Here is an 18,390-nt window from a genome sequence, read left to right as displayed (position 1 = left end):
GTAACATCCCCCCTACTGCCAGTCCCTTCGCCTCATTACAGAGCCTTGGTCCATGGCGGGCCCCTTTCAGGGCAGAGGCAGCCTCTGGTAATGGGAGTACCAGCCCCCCCACCCCCCCCCCATTTCCCCATGCCTCTGCTTGACATTTGATGTCTGTTGCTCTAGCTTGGTGTCCTTCTGCAGGCCTGCGGGTCGGTCTTAGCCCTGGAGTGTCTGATGGCTTGCTCCTGCATGGGTTGTCACTCACTGACACTGTGATGTTTGTCAAATGAAGTGGGAAGGAGGGAAGAGGGGAGTAAGAAAGGGAAGGATGGAGCGTGCATGTTGGGTAGCTGTAATTAAGATGTCTATATAGCTACAAGTGCATAATAATGTCTGGTGTTTTACTACTGCAAGGCAAGTGGGTCACTAGAATGTGACATGGATAACTGGTGCATGTTAACTGTTTAATGTCATTCTGTGTTATCTAAGAATATATGGTTTCATTCCAACACAGATTAACAAAATGCAGTGTGATAGGCTATTTGTTGAATTGTATACCGTGGATGTTTGGCCTATCACTGCTATATATACTGTGTACTGTATGTAGACAATTGCTTCCACACATATTATCAGTCAGGAGATTTGTACTACACCCAGGCTACACTGTTGAACATGTTTATTCCCTTCATGACAGTTTGAATAGTGGTCGGATGAGCGGTTGTAAAAGCACAGATGTTTCAATGTAAAGGAACATGCATGTGGAATATAAAGTAAGGCTTCCAGTGTGTTGATGGTTATGATGTCAAGAGATGTCAGATTTCGTCTAGCGTTTCAAAATGTTCTATGATGTCATTACGGATGGGTGGATCAGGGTGGATGGATGCACAGATCAATTTAAATGAATGAATAAATAAATGGATGAACAGATTAATAGATGGACAGATGCCAATGCCGGATGGATAGATAGATGAAATTCCAGCACAACCTCCGGTCAGAAAATCTAGTTTTAATTGCATTTAAAATATGGATGAAAACCTAACAGAACCTTAATGATACACCTACCCCCCCATCCCCTCTCACTCCTCTGGGATAATCAGTGGAGTCAAATGTATCATGGTATATGAATCTGAACTCCTTGCATAATCTGGCCAATTAGCAAAGTTTAGAGCGAGTGGAGTGACAGCTCATTACAAAGTTTAAGTGAAAGTTCAGCAGTTCTGAGGAAGTTCTCAGATCCATCAGAGACAAGGAGCCATGATAGGGACCCTTCCACAGAGTTCTTCAGAGGTTTTATGACATGTTTGGGCAGGGCCGGACAGAGATGGTAGGAGTGGGCAAAGGTGAGGTATATATATATAGGATGTATACTAATACATTGTATATAGGGTCCAGAGTTTTCCTGGTCCGGGGTGGGAAAACCCTTGGCCCTTGGAGTGGGGGATTCTATGTATTAACTGTTTTATGCCAAATGAATAAACTGAAATCACACATGTTGCTGTACTGCACATTTTTTTTATGGGAGACGCATAAATGGAACTGAATCCCGACCTCTCAGCCCTCCAGCTAATATAATCAATAGTATCAGATATGCACAATATCAATATTAATAGACAGCATAACTATTAAATAAATGTAAGGTTGCAAAGGAATAGCTTACTGAAATTCCACCACTGCTATACTCCCACTGCTTTAATTAATGACACAACCTAGTGACAATGAAAGACTGCAAGGTGCTGCTCACTTCCACCTAATGATTTTGCCTTAGAAACACAAGCATTTTTAATAAAAACAACAGGATATTATGGTAGTTTGAAAATTGTCCTCATTAGTCAAACACAAATTCACCATGCACCTGTGGTGAGAAAAAAAAAAGAGCTGACAGTACCGCCTTTATACCGCTGGGTGTCGCACAAGTATCAATGTGGCTCCTGTAAAACTGCCAGTTTTGAGCTCAAATTAGTGACATACATATCCAATTATAGGAACAGCGCAAAAAGCAATGATATCCGCTGTTCTGCCACTTTCATCTCTGATTAAGCGCGCGAGAAGAGAAGGGGGGATGGCGGGGTATAAATTGCGGGTGCAGATTGGGAGGCAGCCATGAACTCCGCTGTCCCGTGAGGGCCACTGATGTGTAGTCTCACAACATTCAACTGGTTATGTAAACAAGCGAATCAATCAATACGTGTGCTTATTCTACTGTTCTAGCCTACTAGTGAGTGAGGTGCCCTTATACGCAGTACCTACGACATTACTACTGGACTTGTACTTCAATAAAAAGGATGGGCGTAAGTCGCCTTTGAAAGGGAAACGAGGGGCGATCCCCTATTCAGCACAGGATGCGAGCCCACCACTCAGTTCACTCTGCGCGCTGCTTCCTATGCGGAATGAGAGACTGACTCCACGCTATGGATAGGCCTATTACAGGTAACGTCCAGACGTCTTTGCGGGAAAACATATATTTGGGTTTTTGATAGTGTAAAGGAGTAAGCTAGTATAAGAGTGACCAAATTAAACTTGAGGGGAAGAACAATTTAATAAATAATTGCTCACAAAGATTGTTTTTAGGATTTCCAAATTGCATGAGTATTTAACGTTCATTTAATAATGGGAGGTGATACATCTGAGTAATATTTACTAATTTGAAAACTATAGCCTAAATTCAATAGCCTATATTTGACGCACATACTAGATAGGCTACCTTAGAATTCCGTGCATATTACGCACGAGTTTTTGTATGGTACTATGGGTCCCAATTAATCATTTTTAGCACTCATTTTAGTATATCTTAAACACCTAATAGTCTGTCATACATCAATTGATATTTGTTTCTTAAAACACCAGGAAACACCACCACACCGTCTGTTTGAAGACCAGCCTAATATCAACTGAGACGCACAGGAGGAAGGGGGTGTGAGAACGAGAGAGCGTGTCTGTGCGTGTGCTAAAAGTGTGTGCGTGTGTCAAAGTGTGTGTGTTAGAGAGAGAGCGAGAGAGAGAGAGAGAGAGAGAGAAGGGGAAAGAGAGAGAGGAAAGGAGTAAGGTTGGTCCAGGTGATCGCGTCCTATCAAACCTCCAAGGAGCTGCCGTGTAGGATCAGTGTGCACAGGAAGGATCAGAGTTCCGACCAGACCATGGTGGTGCCAGCCCGCTGCCCGGGCCCCTGTGCCATGCTGGCGCTCAGCCTCTTTATGGGATACGGCGTGGTGCTCTGCGTCGCCGGCCAGAATGACACGGAACCCATCGTACTAGAGGGGAAATGCCTGGTGGTCTGCGACTCCAACCCTTCCTCGGACAGCGGGGTGACCTCTTCGCTCGGGATATCCGTCCGGTCCGCGGGCGCCAAGGTGGCTTTCTCTGCTGTGCGCGGAACGAATCACGAGCCCTCCGACATGAGCAACACGTCTATGACCATCTACTTTGACCAGGTCAGCCGTCCCGGGAATTTGCATATGCAAATATTGTCCCTATCTGGACAGATACTTATTTTAGAGATTGATAACATGTTTAATGTATATTTTTTCTGATGCGGCATACAGAATAATGTTTTAATGCAAATGGGTTATGATAACTTGACCTGGGTTGCGTTTATGCGTTGGGCGATTTCTTTCTCTCAAAAACTTGAGAGCAGTTTTGGGGAGCCTCTGCAAGAAAATGTTGCAGTATGATAACGGGAACATTGTGATCGTTGTGCGTAATTACCCCAAATATGCATAAAAGCTGCAGCTTGATGCAAATGTTGTGATTTGAAAATACGTAGGCTATTGTACTTATAGTCTGTCTTGTGTAGGTTTAAGGGACGCGCAAGCACTGCGGCGCAACAATAGATGTGACTGCTGCTGTAAATGCTCCAACCATCAAGTGGAGTATTTTTACGCCCAGCTGGTGCGCTGGAGCATTATGGACAGTATTATGTTAATTGATGGCCCCACCCCCCCTCTCCGACAAACTAACGTGTATAGATTGAAATCAATGATTCGACCACTACGTTTATCGACTTCAACAAAAAAAAATATTGTCCAATTGGAAAACTGAAAGTGACAGTCGAGCAACAATAATTACAAGTAATGTGCGTCGCGCCTTTACAGGACCGCTCTATTACGCAGTGTGAAAGTGCTTGGTAATTTGGCTAGTTTAACCCTCGCGGTGTCTCAGTCTGTTATATGGTGACTCTGGGTTCTACACGTGCTTTATCTTGTCGCTTTGTGTTGCAGGCTTTAGTGAACATCGGCAACCATTTCGATCTCAAAGCGAGTGTCTTCCAGGCGCCAAGGAGGGGAATATACAGCTTCGGCTTTCATGTGGTCAAGGTTTACAACAGACAAACCATACAGGTAAGACCAATGGTCAACATTTGCTTTACTATGATCGCTATTCAAGGTTTTCTGATGGTTGGCCTAGTTGGGCTATAGTGTATTGTTGTAGGCTATGCCACGGAGAAGCCGTCCCAAATGGGTGCATTATTTGTTGTAATTAGAGTAGGCCAACCGTACGATGTAACAGGTCTGAATTCTGCGCGTGCTGTTTCCGTTACCCCAGGTCAACCTGATGCAGAACGACTACCCGGTCATATCAGCTTTCGCCGGTGACCAGGACGTTACGCGGGAGGCCGCGAGCAACGGCGTTCTTCTGCAACTGGAGCGCGAGGACCGGGTGTATCTGAAGCTGGAACGGGGCACACTCATGGGCGGATGGAAATATTCCACTTTCTCAGGCTTCCTAGTGTTTCCACTATAATTTAATATGCGATCACGGAAATCGCAAACGTGACTCCTCTACGGTTGAGGAACGATAAAGACAAAAATGTGCTCTTTTATTTGAACTAAACTGTCAGAGGAGGAAGAAGACAGACACATATGTGTACATACACACACTATACAGTATCTATTTAATTCAAACATGAACGTTTCCTTGGAGTTTATACATCCAAATCCATCGACCAAACCCAATCTGGAAGGATAACCAAATCGATCGCTCCGTGATGTATAGGCTACCACTTGTCGATTATTTGGATTTTATCACTTGGGAATCAATTAACTTTTGTCAACAGACAGACGAGTCAGTGTACCTCTGTGTACCCGGACTACTGAAAAGATGAGAAGAAGGTTATATGAATCGAAGAACTAAAAGTCCCGAGCTAGTCTACATGTATCTTCCAATGCTCTAGTTTGTGTTTGTATAGCCTTTGGCATAGAACTAGGGTTTCCGTCAAGTGAGGTGTGTGGAATTATAACGGACGTCCAAGAGAAGAAGAGTGCTTTCACGCCCAAAGCATTTTTTGCACGAACGGAAGAATGTTTTTGTTTTGTGCTGTCTATGGTGTTCCATTTTGGATGCTGAACATATTGAAAACAAGCCAACTGTAGGCTGCCTAACTATCCAGAGATGACATAAAAAGAGAAAAAAGGCAACATATTTCAGCCAATGGAGACATCTATAGAAACTCTTTTACAAAAAACATTTATCGAATTTATAAAGTACATATTCACATTATGGTGTGTTCTACTCTACATTTCGAATCTGCGTAGCTTTGACTGATTTAGTGTCCAGTGACGTTGCTCACAAATGTACATTGTGAAAATAACAACAGAAAAAAATCCCTATATATGATGTCCCGCCTAATAAAAAATATTGTATTGTATACGCGTATCTATTCACTTTTATTCTATACCATTTTGAGCTTGCAAATAAAACAGGTTCGAAAAGACATCAGGTCTGAAGTAAGTTAATACATTTACGTTCAAAGTCAAAGTTATCGTGACAGAATAAAGTGCTGGACAGCGAACGTCCTTCTCAGACCTGTAGCTCACTATAGATTGGCGCTGTCCATGGTCCTCATCTAGCAGCCGCTTGAACTGAATGCAATGCTATGCTCGTCACGACACACTGAAGCCCACACCAAACCCCATTCAACTCTCGTTGTTGAAAATAGTATATAGATCGCTATCAACTTTTCATGTTTCTTTATTCTAAGATCAAAGCAGAGAAATAACATGACAATACAATAGCATATTGATATGGTCAAAAACGCTCTATTTTGATGTGAGTAGTGATAGTTATTCACATACTGTAATTATCTTAGCCAAATAATTATGCAATGCAGAAACAATGAGATATTGTTTTGGGCCTGCTGTAGAAAAACAACCCTCCAGCACGCACACGAACACACATACACACACACACACACACACACACACACACACACACACACACACACACACACACACACACACACACACACACACACACACACACACACACACACAGAGAGAGAGAGAGAGATCAAGGTTGTTTTTCAGCCACGATGTACAGGGATACATTCCTATTACATCTTCACAGTTGAACAATCAATAGTAGATCAATGAAGCCTACTCTATTTATAGAGCTTTGATTTAATCAAGATACTGCATGGGAGCATCACAAATGTTCAGATATGTCATGTGCTAAACGATGCTATCAAATATGTACCCCAAACAAGTCCACATAATTAAACATGCATTGTGGTACATAGAAACCAAGGAAACAGGAACTGAAGGATATGTAAATGTCTGATCTATGTCCAGTGTGTGTGTGTGTGTGTGTGTGTGTGTGTGTGTGTGTGTGTGTGTGTGTGTGTGTGTGTGTGTGTGTGTGTGTGTGTGTGTGTGTGTGTGTGTGTGTGTGTGTGTGTGTGTGTGTGTGTGATAGCAAGTATATTAATAGATGCTATAACTAATGGTGCCTAGATGCTGTATATAGGCCTATACCATGCAGGTCTGATTGGCATTCATTCTTTGATCTAGGTTAAAGGGGAACAAAATAAAACAAACATTGATATAGATTGAAGATATTGGCCATGAATGAAACAGATAGTAGAACAAAGGGAATTTGTGTGGTGTAGTTAAAGTGTAGCCTAATAAGAAAATAAGGGAGATGGTAAGTACATCTATACCTGTCACTGTTGGTTTCCTCTGGGCTGCATGGCCAGGTGCAGTGTAGTTGTCAGCCAGGCTGGGATGTGGATCAATGGAATACTTAAGTTTGATCTTTGCATTGGAGACTAGGTCTCTGTCTGATTACGAGACCAAACCCACTTTTTTGACTGTTGCTACAAGATATTAAACAAGTCATGGGTTGTTTTGAATTGTTATAAAATTAGTACATTGTTTTAAACAGCTAAAAGTTGTGTTGATGCTATCAGGCATCTATTGTATTATAAACTGTAGATTGTGATGCTTTATCTGGTCTCATACATTTACATTGAGAACAGTGAAACACCATTTTGATAATGATGTAGGTGGGCACTGCACTGTAAGCCAAGCAGTCATGACAACAGCAAGATGGCTGACTTTAGGAGGTGGAAAATGTGATTGGTTGAGATCTACTCTGCTCAAGAGAATGCTGAAATGTTCTTATGCAGACATATTTTCTCGACTTGTCAATACAATATTGATTGAAGTTCATTAGCTCACCAAGATCTCCTAACTATGGATACTTTATATTCAGCTATCAACAATGGCACAAAATACTGAGATTGTATAGCCTATTATTCAGAAAATCTTCTAAATTTGAATGTCCAAAAAATCCAAGATGGCAGCAGGATTGGCCGTGGCAGTGGAACCTAGCTGGCAACTGCCTAGCGGATTAGTGTCTTAACTAGTTCAATCCAGTTTTTATATTCAACATACCACACACTAGGCAGGTTTCAATTGACCCAGATTTATTAGACAAAAGCAAAGTCGCAAACAAATAAATAATTGTGACATGTGTAATGGAAGCAGCAGCTGTAGGAGAAATGTTCTAAAGATCAACAACATTTTTATCTGTTACAAAGCGGTGCATTTTTATTTTGTCAAACTTTCTTTATAACAACAAATGATGATGGAAACATTTCATTCTGAGTGCTTACTGATTTCTAAATCTATTTTTCAACTATAAAACGTAATGTTTCTTTGCGGGACAAGGATTATCTGGTCTTTCAAGAATGCCTGGATTGCTTTGCCTGGTTTTTCTGGTTGGCTGGATGCGAGATTCGCCATCCAATTATTTCAGATCTGACGGAATGCAAGTTTCACCATGGCGCTGACTGTGGCAGTTATTATAATTATTAGAGTATGGCAAATATAAGTAAATTCTTGCATTCTGTCCATGCTGGCTTTTGTGGTCTACCTGAGACATGAAACAGGTGAGAGGGCATACATTCTGTCACCAATTTATCGAGGCGCAGTTTTCCAAATTTTTATTCCACACTAGGTTTTTAGCAAAACAATTTTTTTTATGTGTGATGTCATTACGTCCAGCTGTTATTATCGAGACAAGACAGTTCAACGGAAAAGCACTGGACAAGTTCATGGAAACGTAGCTAGTGTGTGAAGGCAACAGGCACTTTGTGTAAGCTAACACTACCTACACATCAGCGTGGATATCGACATCCATTGGTTTCTACTAGTTACCATAGCCACAACGTCAAAATTGGCTATATTGTAAAATAATAATAAAAACAAAAATAAGCATTTTGGCCTTAATTTAAGGTTAAGCATAAGGTTATCAGGGTGGTTAAGGTTAGGGTTAAGGTTAGGTTTAAAATCTCATTTTAAGAAGATACATTTTAGACTTTGTGGCTGTGGTAAGTAGTTACGACCGCATACGTTTTGCGGAAACGAGACCAAAATCTTCTAATTAGACTCCAACAGCTGAGAGCAGAGCAGAGAGGCCTGCTATTACTTCTGCAGATGCCAGGCCATGGATAATGTAGCATAGAGTAAAATGGCTCTGGCAACCAACATACCACTCACCACTTCACTCTCTCTCAACAGCTTATTTGGAGAGCATTTTAAAAAGCCCTATAAACTTTTGATTAAGCCCATACTGACTCAAACGGTCTATTTTTGGACCATTTATTTTCCTAATTATGTCTGTATCTCATTCTCTTATCTTGTCATGGCTTGATTACTCAGAAATGATTCTACATTGTTGGTGGTCAAATGATCCCAATCCATAGAGGCAGACACAAATAAATACAACTAGAAGTAGGGTTTGTGTACCCTTACGAAAAAAGATTGCAGTCAGAGTGCAGTATAACTGCAGTACACTTCATTATAACTGCAGTCAGAGTGCAGTATAACTGCAGTATGTGACAAATACTGCATCCAAAATAAGTTCACATAAATTCCACAATCTGATGCTAGCACATGATGAATCCTAAACACCGTTTGGCACGACAGGTGCCAGATGAGTGTATTTGATGTTACCAATATATGGCTTTGATGAACGTTAGCCATCTAGCTGACATGTACATCTTTATGCCCTTATGGGTGTGAACCATGGTTAAAGTAGCCTATTTCGTGTTTTCCACATATATCAACAACATTTATCAAAGATGTGAAATGATAACACCACCATGTGTCCACCCCAATAGTACCATCAATCCCTGTGTATGGGGACACTTTTATGGATGTACAGATGGCAGTATATTGTTCTTTGTGGGCCTGATATAAATAAGGATAAAACTGGTACCACCCATTAAAAAACACTGAGCTAATATGGCCTTTTAGTGTTTAAAGACGTCTTTGTTTCAGAGTTAGTCTCTTGGAGGCAGGCATGCTTCTTGTTAAATATCCTTTGTGGCCTCGTCTTTGGGCTCGTGTTTCATTTAAACAGCTCACCCAGCAGGATCGTAGACTTCAATGTGGGCCCTCACGGCACGCAGCACTGCAATACTTTATGCATTACAGTCTAAATGACATATTAGAGTCATCAGAGGCATATTATCTGTGGGTTCAGCCTGTCGTAATGGATGTCAGTTGCAGTTATTCATTAAACTGTAGGTTTGGTGAGGAGTCTTAAACTCACACATATATAGACACACACACACACTCGCTCCCCTCAGAGAGACACAGCTGTAATTTCTACCCAGTCAGGCTTGAACAAAATGCCACATATCTAAACATTTGAAAACTCCCAGAGAAAAAAAACAAATTAAATCGATTACAGCAATCAGATATTGAAGTCCTCTGGTGTTGACTTGAAGGCTGTCACCCAGAGAGCATCATAACTGTAACTAATATTAAACAGCATTGGAGTTTACACATCTAATTTAATTGCTTCAGCTTGCAGTTAATGGTAAATGTAGCAAAACGAAGTAAATATTCTGGGAGAAAACAGTGGAGTATCTTTGCTTCGTCCTGACCAAAGTTTTGATCTTTACAGCTGAAATAAATGCATTCATTGATTATCATTCTCCTCCCTTAACAACAGTGCTACAACTGTGGAGTATACAGGTGATTAACTACTGACAACTTAATGAAAACCATAACAAGTAAATACCATGGAACAAAGTTTGATTTCTTTGGCAATCACCATTAGTCTTCGGATTTCCTTAAAATAAATAAAAACTTAGTGACTTCAGGTTTTGAGTCCTGCCTAAGGGTAAGGCACAATAAACACAGTTGGAACATACTGTATACTGCTCTGTGCATTTGTCGCTTTGCTGAAAAACCTTGTGGACCTCATGAATCAACTTACACAATTAGATTGTGAGGGGCTCTTTGCTGCCCCTTTACAGAATGTAATCTGGTTCTCTGCAGAGTCCTCTGAATATTGAAGGACCAAACTGTGTCTAGAACAATGACAACCCATCAGAAATCCTATTTTAGTAGTTTTCTATAGTTTGAAGCTATTAGACACACACAAATGCCACAGATTGGCAAATTATCCCTCTGTCTCTCTGAATTTGGCAGAAGGAGTTTGCATCCCCCCACTGGGCACAGACATCATTTCAACGTCCATTCCACGTTCGTTCAAAATAATTTCATTGAAATGACATGGAAACAATGTTGATTCAACCAGTTTGTGGCCCAGTGAGCAGGATTTGTTTGTTCTAATGTCCCTCAAGGGGAACAGTAAAGAAAAACTTAAACATCACAATCACAAGAGACCAACTAACAATGTACAGTATAATTTTATTTAACAATGAACAGCTAAGTAAATACATGTAGTCACAGCAACTAAAATCCCTCACACAAAATGTCTCCTCTTCCACTCATTTTCTCAGCTATCCATTTGTGGCTAAATTTGCCCTTAGTGTGATTCTGGGTGAGAATAATCCTTTCACAGCATTATTTTTATTTTAGTCTGCTTTCAGGCAACCCTAGCGGCACTTCCGTCTGGGTTGAAACAATGCTTAGTCCCACACTCAATCTAATATCTAATGTGGAGGCAAGTTAAAAAGGAAATGCATACTGAATGTCAAGCTTTATCGCTAGCCGTAATGGCCCCGCCCTCTTTATATCATATTAAAACCTCCTTCCATAGGTTTCTCTCCAGACAAGCTCTGTTAATTTCATAGTCCTGCAGTAATGGCATAGCAATAGGAACATAACCACCTGTGCCCTTCGCTTCCCCTCGTTAGGAATAAAACAAACCAATGCTTTGACAAGGGAGGGAGGGAAAGTGGCAGGGAGGAAAAGAGGGCCTCATCAAGGTGAATCATGCCTTTCTATTCAAACATTTCTATTATTTAATCACATATTAGTGCTAAGACCCCTCATACATCTTATCAAGATTATAGTTTAAGCAACAAAAAGGTCAGAGCTGATGAAACACCAAGTGGAAATTTTGTCTTACTCTAATGAAACACACTTGGGATTTTTCCAAGTCCTCCCTACTGTGCTGTGGGACATTGATTCATTTATTGATAGCACCTGTTCATAACTATTAGATGTGCTGCATCTGTAGCTTCTATCCCTTCTCTTGAAGGGGGTTCAAGACCCCTGCGTTAACTGCCATGGCCGCCTGATGACCTGGCCAATTTACACTTGAATGAGAAGACACGGTTGCAAACCGGGAGAATACACAGAGAGGATAGATAGAATGCACGCACGCACGCACAGCAAGCACTGCACAGTGGCTGGTTAATAATGCATCTGTTTGCCTAATAAGTAAAGAGACTCATATTACAGACCCAAACATCAGACAGACACCCGCCTCTGTGGATGGACCCCTGTGTCAATCAGCTCCCTGAAGAGATGGAGAGAAGGAGACCGAAGAGAGAAAGATTGAGAGGAAATAGAGAGAGATGGGAAGTCTGTTTATTCCTTCTGTCTTTCCTCCCAACTCTGCAATATCCATACTGCTGAAATGTGCAATTCCCCAAAGATGCATCCCCCTCTCCCCTACCCCGCATCCCTCCTACTTATAGAGACAGTACAGTAGACTATGCAAAGCTAGGCAATGCAAGCCAATCTCATATGAGGAACTTCCATGATGATGAGAGTCTCCAATATATCATCTGTCTACACATTAGATTCAGTCAGTGTCCCAGCCCCACAGCCTAACCAATTTAACCAGATTCATTAGAATGGGAAACACTGTGCATCAGCACTACTCTAGCACTACTGTAGCAATAGGTGGATGACATAAATACACTGCGATGTGAGCTGGGAGATGCTCTGACACAGAGGTGGGTGTCATACTTACAGCATGTACTATCCTTTGATTGTTCCGTGGTTGCCATGGCGCTGAGGTGCGGTGAGGCTGCCTAGGAAGATAACTCCTGTACATTTGTAAGTATTTTATCCATTTTTAAAAAGCTTTTTTTTTCAATAATTTTTGTTTGTTTTTGATAACTTGTTGAGGGTTGACCTAAAATATCTGGTGATAACCCACGTAGTTGCGGGACTAGTGATGGCAAGTCCATTTATGTGGCTTGGCTAGCTAGCTAACTATTTGAACGATACAGCAACACAGAGCCATCTTTCCACCTGCCCCAGTTTCTGGAAGGAGGTTGAAAGCGGTGTGCGGGATGAGAAACTACAAGCTTGCCTTTGAAGGGGACTGTTCCTTATACTACCAAGGTGTGGTGGTCTTTTCTGGCACTTTTGCAGCCGCTGAAGCCTCATCCAGGTTGGTGCTACATTTTTGGGAATTGACAATCCAGCCTATGCACAATGTTGAGCTGAATATCGTAGACATCCAAGTGTCTGGTGAAGAGCTCCTGTGGCCTGACTAACATTTCTCCCTGGCTGCACCATCATTTGAATAGGAAGATAGTACACAAAGGCCACAGAGGGACCAAACCAACAGTTGATTTAAAGCTAGCTCATGGATGTCCATAAATATTCAATATTACAGAGGTTTGTGCCAGTTTAAGTTCAATAACATAGTAATGTTGTTCTTTATGCTGGGTATGTTTATTTATGAATAAGTAATTATTTCATTTTAAATGTAGCTAGTAGGCTACACGGGCAGAATTTGAAAAGTGGTGTGCATTTCTAAGACATAGACTGAAGAGTTTGGGACTGTGAGAAACTGCCACTATCCAAGCAGTATCTCCTTTAACAAGCAGCAAAACTAAACTAGCAGAAACACAATGAATATTTATTTGAGATTTGCAGGTTTGACAGAGTCATTGTAACATGCATGACTATATACTCACACTGAATGTACAATCATCATAGTTAAAGCAACACCAGTAAATGAATAACAACTACTCACATACACATAACTGGTCATTTAAAGCAGAAGTCTACCTTACAATACATATGTTACTTCAACCACATACAGTGCCTTCAGAAAGCAGAAAACACACCTTTTTCCACGTTTTGTTGTGTTACAAAATGGGATTAATATGGATTTAATAGTCAAATTTGGTCAACAATCTACATAAAATTGTCTGCAATGTCAAAGTGGAAGAAAAATTCTAACATTTATTAAGAATTAATGAAAAATAAAAGACAAATTAATCTTGATTTTATAAGTATTAACTCCCTGAGACAATACAAGTTATTTTATTTATTTAACCAGACAAGTCAGTTAAGAACAAATTCTTATTTTCAATGATGGCCTGGGAACAGTGGGTTAACTGCCTGTTCAGGGGCAGAATGACAGATTTGTACCTTGTCAGCTCTAACCACTAGGCTACCCTGCCGCCCCAACAGAAACAGCATATTTCTGGGTAAGTTTTCTAAGAGATTTGCACACCTGGATTGTACAATATTTGCCCATTATTCTTTTAAAAATTCTTCAAGTTCTGTCGTGTTGGTTGTTGATCATTGCTAGAAAGCCATTTTCATGTCTTGCCATAGATCCTCAAGCCGTCAAAACAGTAACTAGGAAACATTCAATATCTTATTGGTAAGCTTGAACATATGAAGAGTGATACTCAGTCATGTGTTGTTTTGGATTTGCCCCAAACATAATGCTTTGTATTCAGGTCAAAAAGTACAGTTCTTTGACACATTTGTTCAGTTTTGCTTAAGTGCCTTGTTGAAAACAGGATGCATATTTTTGGAATATTTTTATTCTGTAGATGCTTCCTTCTTTTCACTCTCTCATGTAGGTTAGTATTGTAGAGTAACTGTTGTTACTATAATGTTGTTGATCCATCCTAATTTTCCTCATATCACAACCATTGAACTCTGTAACTGTTTTAAAATCACCATTGGCTTCATGGTGAAATCCTTGAAAGGTTTCCCCCCTCTCCGGCAACTAAGTTAAGAAGGACACCTGTATCTTCGTACTGACTCTGTATTGTTGCACCATCCAACGCCTAATTAATAACTTCACCATGCTCAAAGGGATATTCAGCGTCTGCTTTATTTTTTGTATTTTTTTTACACATCTACCAATCGGTTCCCAATCAAAACCTCCCTGGTCTTTGTGGTTGAATCTGTGCTTGAAATTCACTACTCGATTGAGGCACCTTACAATTATCTGTATGTGTGGGGTGCAGAGATGGGGTAGTCATTCAAAAATTATTTTAACCACTATTATTGAATATAGAATGAGTCCATTTAACCTATGTGTTTAATTGAGCACATTTTTACTCCTGAACATATTTTGGTTTGCCATAACAAAGGGGTTAATTTTTTTAATTAATTTCTCAAATTTTCTACAAACAAAACACATTTTTGGCATCATGGTGTAATGTATCGGTGACTGAAATTCTTAGGCTGTAACACAACAAACTATGTGAAAAAAGTAAAGGGGTGTGAATACTTTCTGAAGCCACTGTAAATCATGCATTCATGTCAGTGCCAAAATTGGGCCAAACATTCAACTACTTATGTCAATGAGAGATATTGGGGTTACACGGTTGTATCATTTATTCTATTTAGCCAGGATAGTCCACATAGTAACACATGTTTTTCAGGGAGTCAATTTACAAACCAGCCCTGAGTTGTCCGAAAACAAACATCAAGCTATTGAAGATGTCTAGACGATCCATCATTGATCAGAGCAGTCTCTCTGCCAACCAGTAAAAATACAAGTTTGAACATGTCAAGTCCAACCTCAGTTCATCATATCACCAACATATGAGGTGAGTAGCATAAAGCTTGCCGGAAGGATTGCCTTACATTCACTGGAGTCAGAATAGCCTGGGGCTCCACATCCGACTTGGAGGAGCGCTACAGGCATGGTAAAGGGCAAAATAAAGAACAGATACTTCTATGGAGGCTTCCGTTTCATCTACAATCAATCCACTGCAGAGAAAGAATGGGAAATACATTTTTCAGATTCAAATATCAACTGCCCGTTTCGCCAGTTTCTTTCACACCCCTATCTGATGCTGTACTTAAGCAATAAGGCACGGGGAGGGGGGGGGTATATGGCCAATATACCACAACTAAGGGTTGTTCTTAAGCATGTCGCAACGCGGAGTGGCTGGATACAGTCCTTATCCGTGGTATATTGGCCATATACCACAAACCCTGAGGTGCCTTATTGCTATTATAAACTGGTTACCAATGTAATTAGAGCAGTAAAATAAATGTTTCGTCATACCCGTGGTATACGGTCTGATATACCACAGCTGTCAGCCAATCAACATTCAGGTCTCCAACTACCCAGTTTATAATGTGAATTATGGCTTCATATCTCGGATAAGTAAGAAAGCATCTGTGTTAGCTTCCTGTCGTTACAGCAAGCACACACATTTTTTTGGTCTGTCCCAGACAGTGTGTTATGGCTAAGCATGCCGGTTTTAAAGGATGCATTGGATTTGTTGTGTTGCAGGGTGGATCAATGCCAGGCATGCTGATGAGCAGTGGAAAGGTGTAGCCAGAGGCAATGTGATAATGGCCAACACATGCAGAATCACACCACCAGCCATGAGAGTCTATGGGGAACCTTATGCACGTCTGCACATCCAGTATAGATAGACTGCAGGCATGCATGAAGTGAGAACTCACAGAAGCACACAGACACGCACACACACATGCCTATAGGAAAGCCAAAACCCACACACACACACACCATACACACTGCACATGACAATGAGTTGCACGGAGGATCACACACACACACACACACACACACACACACACACACACACACACACACACACACACACACACACACACACACACACACACACACACACACACACACACACACACACACACACACACACACACACACACACACACACACACACACACACACTCTGTCCCAGGTGTTTCCATCACTCGTGTGATTTAATAATGTACAAAGAACAAGATAGAAAGACAGACAGGCCTCGTCGGTGCCTCCCTCCCCTCACCCCTAGACTGCTGATATGTATAGCCCTTAACATTATTTTTAATATGAGATCTGATATCCCAACTTCTCACCACAATTGTCTCTCTTCAGCTAACTACAATCCCCCTGTAAATCCCATCTGGAGAATATAAAAACATGCAAACAGGCCAAATTGGCTTCCAGGAGAGCTAAAATCAGCCTTCTGAGGGAGGAATGAATCTGTTGCAGTTAAAGGGGTCAAAGGGGAGCCCTCAGTCTGATAAATTACTGATATGCTGTGTTCCCTGGATATATGACCTGACTTCATGATGAATGGAGGATTCATGGAGGATTCATCCTGCCATAGCTATGTTCTTACAAACCCCTGCCTGCAAACACACACACACACACACACACACACACACACACACACACACACACACACACACACACACACACACACACACACACACACACACACACACACACACACACACACACTACTTCTGAACACTGGAAGCATGTTGACTATATTAAATACTGAATCATACTGAATGTAAATTCTGTTGAATTGAGCCCTAGCTATCTGGGATACATAGAATGTATCATATTGAAAATCCTAAACGACCTTTTACGACGACAAGTTAGCAGAGTAGCAGGGTGCTTAGGAAAGCCATATTTTATAACTAGGGGAGTAGAGTCTGATGTGTGTTGAAGATAGCACATTTAGCCAATCAAAGTCTCTATCCCCTTCTCTTCCATCCGTCCTGCCCCAGTTTTGGTGAGCTCCCCCATCTGGTTTGACAATCTGTTTTGATGAAAATCATCAGTTGTTTTTACAGCGCTCTCGTCTCCTCTCTCTGCTTGCGTCTCCCCGCTTGAAGTTTCCCTGAGTTCTCTTCTCTGAAGCGGGATGAAGCTCAGCAACGATCACAGTCTTCTCCAACGTCAACATCAACAGTGTGTGTGTTTTAGTGTGTGTGTGTTTTACTGTGGTGTGTACGCACGCTTGTGATCCCTGGGGGAAAGTGTCCTATAAGATCCAATAGTCCAAGGCAGTTTTCATAGATGATTAAGAGGAAGATTAGTCTCTTCTGTCTGTGAACATGATTTTTATGTCTGCTAATTTTCAAAAGCTAGTTTTGAAAATGGTTCCCCTCCTTGGTCTTCTGCCAGTCAAGCTAACATCATTGTCGATATGATATCTAGAGTATCCTGCCATGATTAACACACATTTTTCTACTCACACGCCCCTCTCCCTTAATCATATCACATTATATGTCCGTATCGCTGTTGGGAGTGTCAGTCAAGTTGGGTTATGCTCTCATTAAATTTAAATCAGTAAAGAATAACCTCATGTCAGATTCACCAGCTTGATATTTAAACTGATAAGATAACTTGCTAGGAATATGTGTGTACACATCATACTGTATAATTGCTGGAGTTGTTTATCCTGAATGTCTACTGGATATATGAAAATACTGCAGATACATTTTCAGTGCACTGACAAACCATGAGGGAGCAGAAAGTTGAACAGCACGGGTTAACTGAGTATTATATACCTGTTCTCTCTGTCATTGAAGGGAACGATTTAAATATGAGATGGAGGTAAAGTTTTACGAGCGAATTGCTCTCGCTGTTTGATGTCAGAGGTGTGGGAGTAAACATTGTTTAGAGAGACGGAGGAGAGGGAGTCGGGGAAGTTCACTTCCCTCTCTTTATTTCTCTCTTTGTCTCTCTCCCTCTATCTCTATGGAATAACAGTGACTACCTCTGCAAAGTCTGTCAACAATTGCCACTATATCTTCTGACATCTAAGATATGATGAGCGTCTTGACACTCACCCTCAAGACACATTCCTTCTTTTTTTTTCATTTGGAATTGTAAATATTCCTTTGTGTCCTGCTTTTCTGCTCCTGCCTTTTATATCCT

General features: G+C 41.0%; 1 protein-coding gene across 1 annotated transcript; it reads left to right on the top strand.

Annotated features, from left to right (window-relative positions):
• Positions 1–2,100: 2,100 nt before the first annotated feature.
• Positions 2,101–5,623, top strand: LOC135523172 (cerebellin-2-like). Its single transcript, XM_064949895.1, has 4 exons — positions 2,101–2,409; positions 2,827–3,410; positions 4,197–4,316; positions 4,522–5,623. The coding sequence occupies exons 2-4, from the start codon at positions 3,117–3,119 to the stop codon at positions 4,717–4,719; spliced, it is 612 nt and encodes a 203-aa protein (XP_064805967.1). The 5' UTR covers positions 2,101–2,409; positions 2,827–3,116; the 3' UTR covers positions 4,720–5,623.
• The last annotated feature ends 12,767 nt before the right edge of the window (positions 5,624–18,390 follow it).

The sequence above is a fragment of the Oncorhynchus masou genome, chromosome 30, assembly GCF_036934945.1.
Source record: "Oncorhynchus masou masou isolate Uvic2021 chromosome 30, UVic_Omas_1.1, whole genome shotgun sequence".
In the NCBI taxonomy this organism is placed as follows: Eukaryota; Metazoa; Chordata; class Actinopteri; order Salmoniformes; family Salmonidae; genus Oncorhynchus; species Oncorhynchus masou.
This window is presented reverse-complemented; position numbering and strand designations above follow the sequence as displayed.

Coding starts and splice junctions, on each gene's coding strand:
- LOC135523172 (XM_064949895.1), top strand. CDS start 3,117: ATGGTGGTGCCAGCCCGCTGCCCGGGCCCCTGTGCCATGCTGGCGCTC. Junction 3,411..4,196: donor TGACCATCTACTTTGACCAG/GTCAGCCGTCCC, acceptor TTTGTGTTGCAG/GCTTTAGTGAACATCGGCAA. Junction 4,317..4,521: donor ACAACAGACAAACCATACAG/GTAAGACCAATG, acceptor CCGTTACCCCAG/GTCAACCTGATGCAGAACGA.